This window comes from Cucumis sativus, chromosome 2 (genome assembly GCF_000004075.3).
Source record: "Cucumis sativus cultivar 9930 chromosome 2, Cucumber_9930_V3, whole genome shotgun sequence".
In the NCBI taxonomy this organism is placed as follows: Eukaryota; Viridiplantae; Streptophyta; class Magnoliopsida; order Cucurbitales; family Cucurbitaceae; genus Cucumis; species Cucumis sativus.
Window position 1 is genome coordinate 18,111,332 of NC_026656.2, and position 12,621 is coordinate 18,123,952.

The 12,621-nt window shown below is 32.5% G+C and overlaps 2 protein-coding genes across 3 annotated transcripts; both read left to right on the forward strand.

Annotated features, from left to right (window-relative positions):
• The first annotated feature begins 920 nt into the window (after positions 1-920).
• Positions 921-3,032, forward strand: LOC101204716 (uncharacterized protein At4g06744). The gene is made up of 2 exons (XM_004142826.3): positions 921-1,747; positions 2,174-3,032. The coding sequence occupies exons 1-2, from the start codon at positions 1,009-1,011 to the stop codon at positions 2,749-2,751; spliced, it is 1,317 nt and encodes a 438-aa protein (XP_004142874.1). The 5' UTR covers positions 921-1,008; the 3' UTR covers positions 2,752-3,032.
• Positions 3,033-4,501: 1,469 nt separating this feature from the next.
• Positions 4,502-9,737, forward strand: LOC101204467 (long chain base biosynthesis protein 1). Of its 2 annotated transcripts, none has more exons than XM_031881351.1 (13): positions 4,502-4,763; positions 5,157-5,365; positions 5,461-5,555; positions 5,889-5,980; positions 6,276-6,369; positions 6,455-6,527; positions 6,608-6,740; positions 7,376-7,550; positions 7,841-7,981; positions 8,056-8,151; positions 8,341-8,482; positions 8,925-9,052; positions 9,132-9,737. In XM_031881351.1, the coding sequence occupies exons 2-13, from the start codon at positions 5,260-5,262 to the stop codon at positions 9,306-9,308; spliced, it is 1,452 nt and encodes a 483-aa protein (XP_031737211.1). In that variant the 5' UTR covers positions 4,502-4,763; positions 5,157-5,259; the 3' UTR covers positions 9,309-9,737. The 2 variants fall into 2 exon arrangements, with proteins under 2 accessions (XP_031737211.1, XP_004142873.1); XM_004142825.3 differs by having other exon boundaries at positions 4,503-4,658.
• Positions 9,738-12,621: the final 2,884 nt, after the last annotated feature.

Below are 12,621 nucleotides of genomic sequence, written 5' to 3' on the forward strand. Positions count from 1 at the left end.
AAGTGTGCATGGTAGGGCTGCTTGGCCATGGGCACATACTGCGTCTTTTTATCTACCCCCCAATACAAAGTAGAGTTAATGGAGCGTAAAGAAAATAGAAATCAAAAGGAAAAGGGCCTGACGGGATCTGGGAATTAAAGTCGTCAAGATCATGTGATATCTTGACCCACCAACGTTACTATTATTTTTAATTACCATAATAATATAAGAAAATACTCAGGTTCATACAATAAAATAATTTGTTTTAAACAGTTTAGAAAGATTACATGTCCCTCTCTCAACCTATGTTTTCACAATAATATATGTATAGACTATAAACTATTTGTGAAAATGTGGGACGGAAGGTCCATCCTCCTTTGATATATATAATGTTTACTAAAAAATTTTAAAATATAATTCCACATATTGTATTGAAAATTATTGTTATTATTTAACCAATTTAGATTTTAAAAAATTTAGTTTTGAGATGCTAAATTTAAGATTCATAGATAAAGTATAAAAACTGATATTTTAATATAATATTATTCATTAGCTCAAAAATGGCAAGTATTAGTTGATTAAAAAACCAAAATAATAATTTTTAACATGTGGTAATTAGGGTTGTATTCACTAAACTATAATATAGATAAATTGATCAGACTTAAAATTGGATCTTCTTTAAACAAAATTGATAAATGATTAGACCCCCACAGTTTGTGTATCACACTTTTTTAGAAAATGAAAGAAAGAAAAGAAAAGTATAAACATAGATATATGCATATTTGATCTCTCAAATTTTAATTTTCCTCACTTTAGGATGGCCATACAGAAACCAAATATTCTACTAGAGTTGTGGATCACCAAACATATAACAATTATACAAAGTAAAGCATATGAAAAGAATCGCTATGTGCATTATATATCCTACACGCACTTTTAAGTATTTTTCTTATTATAAATGAGTGTTACCCTCACCCTTTCCCCCTTCACACACACACACCCCTCTCTCAATCCCTCCCGTTGCAAAAAATGTGGCCAAAATTCTTCACTATCTTCTTGATTTTACATTCATTCTTCCTCCTACATGGTGTTGCCCAAACCGGACCTCCCCGACCAAACCCAACCATCACGCGAATCCGACCAAGGCCGCCCCTTATCCCACCCGGCACCAAGCTAAAGCCTCGACAACCAATCAACAACCCGGGACCTCTAGCCAACAGAGCCAGAATCCTATACATAACGCAAGAATTAAAAAGAAACATCACTTATGACCCAAAAGGGTACACCAAAACATGGGTTGGCAACAATTATTGCCTCTTCAAAGGGTTCTTCTGCGACGTGGTTCCTGACCTTAACATCACCGGTTTATCTTCTATTGACTTCAGTGGCGCTAGATTTGGTGGCCCTTTCTTGAACTTCTATCGTTTCATTCGTAATTTGCCTGACATTGCTCTTTTTCATGCAAATTCCAACAACTTTACTGGCGTTATCAACCGTAATATTAATAAATTACGGTACTTGTATGAGTTGGATTTGAGCAACAACAAGTTCCTTGGTGGGTTTCCTGGGTATATCCTTGGTGCTAATAAATTATCGTTCGTGGACTTCCGTTTCAATACTTATAATGGGTCGGTTCCGTATCGGTTGTTTAACATTGATACGGATGTGTTGTTCATTAATAATAATGGGTTCACTGGAAGGATCCCGCAAGCCACCTTCGGTAACACACCCGCGAACTACATCACACTTGCTGGCAACAAGTTTACAGGTACTTTTCTCTATAACATTTTAATTATTGTATATCTTTCTTTGAAACTTTTTGGTTTTTTAGTCCAATGGTGTTGGTTTAAGGTTAGAACAAATAAATTAAATTTAAGTTTATTAATTACGACAATCTTTTTTAGTTGAAAATTACCATATAGAGAATAGACACACACAATATAGTATGCTTTTCAAAAGTTTGAAAGAGAAATTAAAGAACTTTTTTTATATATATAAAGAATTAACAAAGAATATAATCTTAGAAATAAAGAGATGAGAAACAAGTGATAATACTATTATTATTTTAGAAAAAGCTTGTTTATTAAATATATTGGGTATAGAACAAAATTACACAACAACGAACAAACTAGCTTCGAATTATTAGCCCTAAAGTAATTAAGTTAATTTTGGTGTATATGGTTTAAACATGCAGGACCAATCCCTTCAACAATCGGGCGAGCTTGGAGGACTCTTACGGAGGTATTGTTCTTAAAAAACAGACTCACGGGTTGTTTACCATTCGAGATAGGCTATTTGGTAAAAGCCACGGTGTTCGACGCCAACACCAACATCTTAACAGGTCCAATCCCACAGTCATTTGGTTGTTTATTTAGCCTCCAAATTCTAAACTTAGCCAACAACCAATTCTACGGAACCATTCCGGAATCCATCTGCAGGCTTCCAGACATTTACAACATCACACTAAGCAACAATTACTTCACACGAATCGGCCCAGTTTGCCGCAAATTAGTCATAGCCCAAAGGCTCCACATCCAAGGCAACTGCATTCCTGGCTTCCGGTTGCAAAAAACACAATCCCAATGTGCCGCGTTCTTCGCCAAACCTAGAACCTGCCCCCGAGCCAACACCTTTAGTTACGTCCCGTGTGTGCTTCCCACGGCGGCTGAGGCAGTGCAACTCGATAAGGCGAAGGTTACTTCTGTTGACGATATGGTTCCACCGTCGCCACGTTCTTATGCGGCGCTTGAAATGCCTCGTCATCACCATTGATGTCATTTAATTTACTACTTTTTTTTTTTTTCTTTTGTGTTTTCTTCAATAAAATTACTGGTGGACTATTGAGTGTTGAATTTGTTTTATATTTGTATTTTCATGCTCATCGTGTATCGATCCTTTTAACATTTCTGTAATATTGGGTGTTTTAATTTCATGGTTTGATGTTAACTATGACGACTTTTAAAAAAGGAGTTTGGGTTGGCTTCTTGGCTTTGGGTGCAGCTGGCCTCCTCCACTTATATATATTATTTGCTTGCTATAAAGTTTATATTCCATGTGACAATGCTACTTTGATCTGCTGGCTCCAATCACGACATATTTTAATCTTTTTAGATTAATTAAATACTTTACGAGTTAATTAAATATCATTTTATCTTCTATGATATATATATATATTTTTTGAATTGTACTGATTGATGTACTTCAGAACTTTTATTTGTTTTAATTTAAGATAATTTCACGACATATTTCGATGTATTGTATGTATGATGGCCTAACATATAGATTACATAGATTACATGTTGTTTTTAGATAATCATTGTGTGATTTTGGTTAGGTTTAATTTTTGTTTCTCTCCACGTTCATTATGGTGCTTACAAGATATAGATTCTTTCCTTGCACATGAGATGAGGTATTTAATTATTGAAAAAGTAAAACAAACTTAAATTTGAAATTTGTAGAGCTCCGTTGATAACGATTCTATTTTCCGTTTTTTGTTTTTCATTTTCTCAATAAACATACATATTTTAGTAACCGTTTTCGTTTCTCGGTTTTTCATTTCTTCTAGTTATGTTTTTATTTTATTTGATTTCATTTCTCATATACTTTTTAAAAATTGCTAGTTATCTCATTGTTTGGGAGGCATGTTTGAAACCATTAACGTCCCTTAAGTCTTGGATTTAACTTGCAATATTTATATTTAAGACAAAAACGCTCATTACACTTTATCTTGTCCTAAAGTGTAAATAAGTTTTCCATTTTGTCATTTTTGACAACTTCCCTTAGATTAACATGGAAAATTATTTTTCGTGTGTTTACCGGTTTTCAATTTTTTTTAATAGCTTAAATTTTAAATTAAATACTTCAAAATATAATCCAAATACACTCCCACTGCAATCAACGATTTAAAAAAATAATAAAAAATCCACCAACTTTTTGGATACAAGATTGAAGGTGATGTATGTTGGATGAGATTTTTATTAATAAAATGAATTGGTTGAAGTTATGAAAAGTTTTCACGGAAGATAAATTACATTCTTTTATAAGCTTTAATATTTGGATCTTATAGGTCTCTCTCTCTACTTCTTCCAATCTCTATAACAAAATGAAGGATAAATGTTTTTAATTTTAATAAATTTCCAAGGACCTAACCATCTTTTGGGCCGACATTTGGACTTTGGGTCCAGGTCAAACCCTTTTTTGGGCCAATTTTTAACCTGAAATTGAAATTTATCATTTAGGAGCCAAGTTATTAATGATGGTCTAAGCATATGAGAATCTGAAATTTATTGTTATTATAAGGTAAAAAATGGTTTCAATTTGAACAACTCGTTATGACATTAGTTAATTATTAAAAAAAAGAAAAAAAGAAGAAGAGTTGTTTATGATGTAATAAACATTAAAATGAGGCTGATGTGGCAACTGGGTAGTGCTGTCATAGTGCCACGTCATTTGCGCGGGATAAGCGAATAAACAATATAAAAGCGAATGCGATTCTTTTTATTTATAATAAGTTTTTTATTTTTATTTTTAATTTCTTGGCTTCTCCAGATTTGACCCATTCTCTCGTTTTTTCTATTTTTCCAAATCTTCCTCGAGTGAAAGGGAAACCAAGAGAAAAATTTTCATCCCCCCTTTGCATCCGTCGCCTCAATGCTGCCCCTTTTCCCCTAAATTATCAGGTACTTTCACCATTTCTCTTCTCCTTAATCGCTTTTACTTTCCATTTCCTCCGCCATCTTCTTCTTCATGTTTAGGCGGCGGTGGAAGATTTGAGCTGCTTTCAGGTAACCCTAGCCTCACTCTTATTCCAGATCGGTTACCCATGTTACTACTCTTCATGCTACTAATTCAGTTTGAAACTTGGTGATGTGCTATTGATTCAATCAATACGATACCATGCAGAATTTTTGGTTATTTGATTCCTCAGGACTTGGTTTCTCGTTGCTTTTGGCGTTTGAATTTCTTATTATTATGCTTCCCACAAGTGTAATGAAAATTTGAGCTATGGCTATTTGGAGGAATATTATTCATTCCTTACCCCGTTTATCCGGACCATATCAACTTTTGATATTCACCTTTTTAAGTGCTCTTTTCCGGAAGTTTTCACTACTGATAGCTATGTGCTTTTCTAACAATGTTCAATTTAACGGTGTTAACACGGAAAATGGACAATGCAGGATTGTGAGTTTTGGTTCATCGTCTGTGAGACATGAAACAAGTGTAGATTTCCAGTTGATGTTCAAATTGCTAGTTGCAAGCTAGATTCAGGTGGGGATAATAATGAAAACAATGTTTTCAAATATAGTGAAATCTACAGTAGACTGGGTAACCTTGATTCTTGATGCTCCTTCTGCTCGAGCAGTTATCTTTGGCGTCCATATTGGAGGTATTCATTATTAGGTCGCAAGGAACTTGGTTTATACTCGTTTTCAAAGTTTCAACTGTTTGGTGAATTATTCGTTTCTTACCTCTTTATTGAAGGACATTTGTTCGTGGAGGTTCTTCTTTTGGTGGTCATAATTTTCCTGCTTTCACAGAAGAGTTATAAGCCCCCCAAGCGGCCCCTAACAAAGAAGGTTTTTCAGCTCTTTTGATTTACAGATTTTTTTTATTATTCTTATTTTCAAATGTTAATAGTTACTCTGAGATGACTACCGTACCATACTTTGAATAAAGTAGCTGGATGACAGCTGATCTTGTTTGGTAGAGATCAGATTTTAGGCAGGCTGACACTGGTGGATCTGAGATTTGAGTTCAAGAGGGGCATGTATAGATAATGATATACAAAATTTGAATAATAAAAAGTTTAGCCTTTTTTACCCATTATTAGTAATTTTGTTGCCTTACAAACAATCAAGTTATTAATTGATCCTTGCATTATTTTGCTTAAAAGTATGTTTTCCTTATAGGAAATAGATGAACTATGCGATGAATGGGTTCCTGAACCCCTTATTCCATCTATCACTGAAGAGATGGAGAGTGAGCCACCTGTTCTGGAAAGGTAATTAGAACTTTCAATTTTGGCCGCAAATTGTTTTGCTGGGAACTTTTTAATTTACTATTTCTTACTCGAATTGCCCATTTCGAGTGCTTTCATTTTAACCGATCTTGTGTAATATCTTTTTTAATAATGGAGTTCCGTGATTTACAGCCTGTCATTTTATTCAAATTTGACCTGCCCATGTGATTAGTTTATGGCAACTTCTAGCTCTTGATTGATGATAAGCTTTTTAGTTTCATATTTATATTCTCAGTAGTTTCTTCCCTTATTTCACTTGCAAATTCATTTTACACAGTTCTGCTGGACCAAATACAATTATCAATGGAAAAGAAGTAGTGAATTTTGCTTCTGCAAATTATCTTGGATTGATAGGCCACACAAAATTACTTGTACGTGAGCATTTTCCAATTAGTAATTAGAGTGTGCACAGATTCTTTGCATTTTAGAACCAGTTACAGTAATCTTTTTCATCAGGAATCATGTACCAATGCATTGGAGAAATATGGTGTTGGTTCATGTGGTCCTCGTGGGTTTTATGGGACAATTGGTAAGGTTGAGCAATTGAAATAAAATTGATTTCTGGGGCAGTTTGCAGTACATGACTTTCTTTTTTTCAACTGTTTACAGATGTACATCTTGATTGTGAGGCCAGAATAGCAAAATTTTTGGGTACTCCAGACTCAATTCTGTATTCTTATGGGCTTTCTACTATGTTTAGTGCCATTCCGGCCTTTTGTAAGCGAGGAGACGTCATTGTAGCGTGAGCACCATAACTGCTGAATTATTTTTAAAGAACGTTGTTGCTTAATCTTTCTAGTTTTTTTTTTTTTGTTATTATATGTTGTTTTTATTAGGTAATTAGTCATTTGTCTTGTACTGTCATTAATGCTTGTTATTTGGTCACCTTTTGTAGTATGATATGGTTCGGTTTAAAACATCAGTAGACTGAAACTTTCAGGTAGCTCAAATAAACTTAACAGTAATACCTTTTCGCTTTTATTACTCTTTTGGGCAGAAGATGAATCCGTTTAGTGCTTTTCTATATTTTTAAAAGAACTGAAATGTAGTACATTTTAAAATATTTTCCTAAGCTCTATCTCAAGTTCAGTAGTTTTTTAAAACTAACTTGGCTTAATATGGGGCGAGGCTATTAAAAAGCTTTTTGTTTATTATCTTCCTTTTCTTAGTAGTTTTTCCATGAGAGTGCAGCTACTTAGTATGACTTATGAGTTCATCCTTATATCACAGTGTAGCCTTCAGAAGCCATGTTTGGAATTCATTGTTTGGGTCTGGTCATGAGAGCTGTTTATGATAGTCTGGGATGGGTCTTATTATTTTGTCTCTCTTCTGTTATCTATGGTTAAAGAGTAAAGTCACATTTCTTTCTTTTGCCAGGGATGAGGGTGTTCATTGGGGAATACAAAATGGGCTATATCTATCCAGGAGCACAATTGTATATTTCAAGCACAATGATATGAAGTCCTTGAGAGACACTCTTGAGAAAACTACTGCTGGAAATGAAAGGGCTAAGAAACTACGACGCTATATTGTGGTTGAAGCAGTGTACCAGGTTGTTCAACACTTCCATTTTGGATGTTGTCTTTTGAGAATTAATGTGAAGTTAATCTTGAATTGTTCTTCAATTTGAAGATAGTGACCTTCATGTAATTCAAAGAATTTTCCTGAGACACTCATCATGCTTTTAGTTTAACTGTTCATATAATCTAAAAGGTGAAAATGGGTTCTCACTAAGAGACTGGTTTTACTGCTTTATGCTCTGTCTCTCTCTCATGTTTAATTTATCATATGTTAAAATCTGCTTGTACAAAATCTTCTAATATTTTACTTTTATTTTTGTAGAATTCTGGTAAAATTGCACCATTGGATGAGATTATCAAATTGAAGGAGCAGTATCGTTTTCGTGTTTTGTTGGATGAAAGCAACTCTTTTGGCGTACTTGGCTGTACTGGAAGAGGTCTCACAGAACACTGTGGGGTTTCTGTATGTTTATTAACAAAAAATTTAGGTTTTCCCGGTATTGGATTTAGATTCTTGATGCTGATTTCATGTTGCAGGTGGATAAGATAGATATTGTAACTGCTGCAATGGGGCATGCATTGGCTACAGAAGGAGGATTCTGCACAGGGAGTGCTAGAGTCATTGATCACCAGGTACCATCAACTGATATTATAAAAATAGATTTATTTTCCTTGTCCTGTTTTTTTTTTTTGCGCTTACCTTATTATGTAAATGGATCAGTAACATTTAGGCTTGCTTTAAATTTTTTAACTCATTTTGTTTGTTTGTAGCTTAGCTATCATTTTTTCAAAGTGCTATGTTTTTCTTATTTAATTGTGCAGCGTTTGAGCAGTTCGGGTTATGTTTTTTCTGCTTCATTGCCCCCATATCTAGCTAGTGCTGCCATTACTGCCATAGATCTTATAGAGGAAAATCCCATGCTATTAACAAAGCTGAAAAAGAACATAGCTATTTTATGGCAAGGTATATTCTGATCTCATGTCTAATAGTGTATCAGAGCTGAATTTATCTTATATTTTACATACCATCCATTGTTATGTAAAAATTCATTAAATCATGTTTCCATCTTTCCTCAAAGTAAAGATTTGAATTCCTATCCAATTTCTAAAAACAAAAACAAGTTTGTAAAATTTTGTTTTCAAAGTTTCTAGAACTTTCCTTGTATCTTGGAAACACGTCTCAAATGTTGACAACAAGGTTAAAGGGGATCCATTTGAGACAACAAGGTTAAAGGGGATCTAAGTTCTTACTCTCACTTCACTATTCAGAATATTTTACACTGCGTAGTATTGAATATCAGTCTAGCTGCTACTGCATGCAACCTATAATGCGTCGTCCTTTCTTTCTTTTTCATAATTTTGATGTCATTATACCTAATTATTTCAATATTCGTGGGAGAATGCAGGATTGTTAGGTATACCGGGACTTAAACTAGTAAGTGACCAAGAATCACCCATTGTCTTTCTCGTGTTAGATAAATCTACGGGTTCACTACAAAATGATCTACAACTCCTTGAAAAAATTGCGGAACTTGTAAGTAATCTGATCCCTAATACAGTCAAGCTCAAGACAGTTTTCACCATATGTTCTGAACATATGTGTTAAATTCCAGGCCCTCAACGAACACTCTGTATTTGTCGTGACTTCTAAAAGATCGACACTAGACAAATGCCGTTTGCCAGTAGGAATCAGGTTGATGGTGTCTACTGGTCATTCCGAATCTGATTTACTTAAAGCCACAAAATCATTGAGAAGTGTTGCAGCTGTGGTGCTCAAGGATCACATATAGGTGTGTGTATGCTATAATGCTCGTTGTTCACGATGGCCATTGAATAGCTCGATGCAGTACTGACATAAGATGCTGCTGTTGTTATTTAATAGTTGTTTCAAGGTTAGAATTGTAATTTCTTTCTACCCTTCTATTTTATTCTGCCCATTAGGGGTTTAGCAGGATCAATAATCATCTTGGTTCATTCAGTTCTTAACTGCTTTTGTTGTTTGAGGAGGAGGGAGAATAATTTATGATCTACACTCACAGAATGTTTGCATGTTAGAACTTTTGCTGTAGGCTGATGTTATTTCCAAAGTGCTTTGGTAGTTAAAGGAAGCTTGTAGATTTTCGGACTGTTTTATATTTATCATTTTGAAATCTTGATATTCTAGTTTCTATGTACCCTGGTTGATCTATGATAATTAAATATTGTTATTGTTGATTCAAGTTTCTGGCAAAAGTGTTGATATTTAATGTTATCATATCACATTGATTTCAATTTTAATGAATTGTTCGTTATAAATTTTGTTCAATTACAATAAGAATGATTATACCATCTTAAGAAAAATGAAACGAGTTACTAAACTTATGAACGTTATCTTTTTGGACGTAATTCTACCTTTTAAAACTTCAAATTCAAATTCTGGATGCATCTAAACAAATAAAAATGATACTAAAATTTTACTATTATGCCGAAGATCTCATAATTCTAAAACAGTAACCATCGAGTTGGGATTATTGAGTCTACATATTCCTAACCGAACATTCTTATTTTTCTAAATGTAAACTTAACCCTATCAAGTAGGTTTGTTGAAGGATGCGGGGGGGGGAATGTATTTTATCTATTTTTTTTTAGTCTATTTAAGTTTTTCTTTCGCTATATTTTATAAATATTATTTTTCAATTTAGAACAATTTCCTTCCTCCAACGATGAAATTGGAAACAGCAAATATTGACATATTGTTCTCTTCCTTTTGGGTGCTTTAGTTTATTAATTACTGTAGCAGGGCCTGTTTCTCCTGAGCTGCTTTGTTGCAATTGCAGCTCATAAAAACAATTATTACTTTCTTTTTTAGTCTAGTTTCTATTTGATGAACATGTTTCAGTAAGTAATATCTTTTTTCACCAGATCTATTTTAATTTAGCTCACATGTTATCATATGTGATTTTTTAAATTAATTTTAATAGCAGTGATAAAATAGTGAAACTTAAGTAATTATATTTTTTTAAAATTTTAAATTAGTTAATAGGCATTAATTAATATTTAAGATTAAGAGCTTGTTTAGAGAAAAAATGTGTGAAAATTATTTTTATTTAATCTCTTTGCATGAAAACAATTTAAAAATTATTGGGTCGTTCAACTCTTCGATTTTTTTCCCAACGGTACAAGTTGAGTTTGTTTACACCAAATACTCTAAAAGTGAGTGTTTAAAATATAAATCTTAAATGTATGGATTTAATTGAAACCAACTAAAATTGAAATATTTTAGAAACTAAAAAGTTAAGGATGAAATGAAAATTAGACTCAAATATGAATATAGATATTCCTGAAAAACAATATAATGTAATTATGTAAATGCAAGTTGCCAAATGTCATTCCCCTTTATCTCCATAACTCATTCATTCCCAACCAATCCTCCATTAATCTTTCCACTTTCATCACTTCCACAACTTCCTTTCTACCATCTTTATTGTTATTGTTATTATATTATATTTTATATATGTTCATACTCAATACTCATTTTCCTTCTATTATATAATAAACCAATATAATATTTCAATTGAATTATAACACACTTATATGTTATAGGGCGAACCATTTAATTTCTACAAAATTTATTATTACTGTTCCTATTCTTTTCCCTCATCCTCATTAAATGTCCCCTCGTGTATCCATTATTTATATTTAGTTTTAAATGGGTAATTGAATTATTCAAAAAACAATCTCAACCTTTGAAATTGTTAAAAAGAAAAAGAAAAACTATTGCTCACAACTACACACCCAATTAATTACCTATTATCAGATCAATTATATATTCAACGGGAAGGCTTTATAAAAGCCTAACCCTCAAAAACCAATGTTCTAATTTGTAGCTAACTAGATTAAAATATTTTTACAGGGAGGTTTCAATGTTCTATGTTATTACTTATTTATTAGTAATTTGTTTTAATTGGCTTCGAAGGAATGTTATTCTACACTTTATTTAAATTGAAAGTTCAATCTTAATCCTAAATATATATATATATATATACACATTATTAAAGAAAGTACAGCTATATATATATATATAAAAGACAAACTTTATTAGGAACAAAGCTCTTGACAATTCTCACCTGGTAGGTTTGCACACAGCTAACTAAGATTTAAAAAAAGAAAAAAAAAACATATTGTATATATAGAAAACAAATGAATAATAATGAAAATGGGAAGAAAGAATTAGAATATTAAAATAATTGGCAAGAATCTAAAACTCAATTGTTTAAATGAAACCAAATGGGTGGGAGGCAATAATGAAGAATGATAATGATGATCACCAAACTAATAATGGTGACACGTCTCTAAATTAAATCTTAGTTTTGTGTTAGTTTTAGGTGCCGTCTCACCAACAATGCACTTATTAATTAATGTTATTCTTAATTACTAATAATTATCGATTAATGAAAACAAAGTTAATATATCATTTAATTAGATTCGTTATATCCTCAACCCCATCTATTTGGTATGTCACATCCACATCCACTATTTATAATTTGGATTAGATGTGTACCCAATCCACACATGATGTAGTTACTCAAAATTATAATTTCTTCCTCAAAACTACTCTATTCAACTCTATATTTGATATCCACAAGTTTTCAATTTTAGATTCCTAATGTTCCTAGCCTAAGTATTTGAATATGGTAAACACTCCATTTTTATAAATGAATAAATTGCCGACATTTGTATAAGTTTTAGGTGTTCAACGACTCTATCATTTATGAGTCCAATTTCTTCAATATTGAAGATCTAATTTTAACTTTCGAAGATTAGAGTTAAATATAAATGGTTCCAATTTTAATACTTGCAAGAAGAGAATAATAATTCTTTTTTTTTTTTTCATCTTCTCCTCCCCTCTGTCTCTGGAAGCATATGAGAAACATAGATAAAAGAAAAAGGAATTTGTAGTGTAAAGTTTAGAATGAAGCATAAGCATGTAATTAAATTAAGTTTTATAATACACATATACATGTAGGAAAGGAAAAGGTATAGGAAAAGGAGTTGGCGTAAATGAGGAATTCCATTTTATGTTAATTATTGCGTGGATCAAAAGCCATTCCTTCTCTATAATCT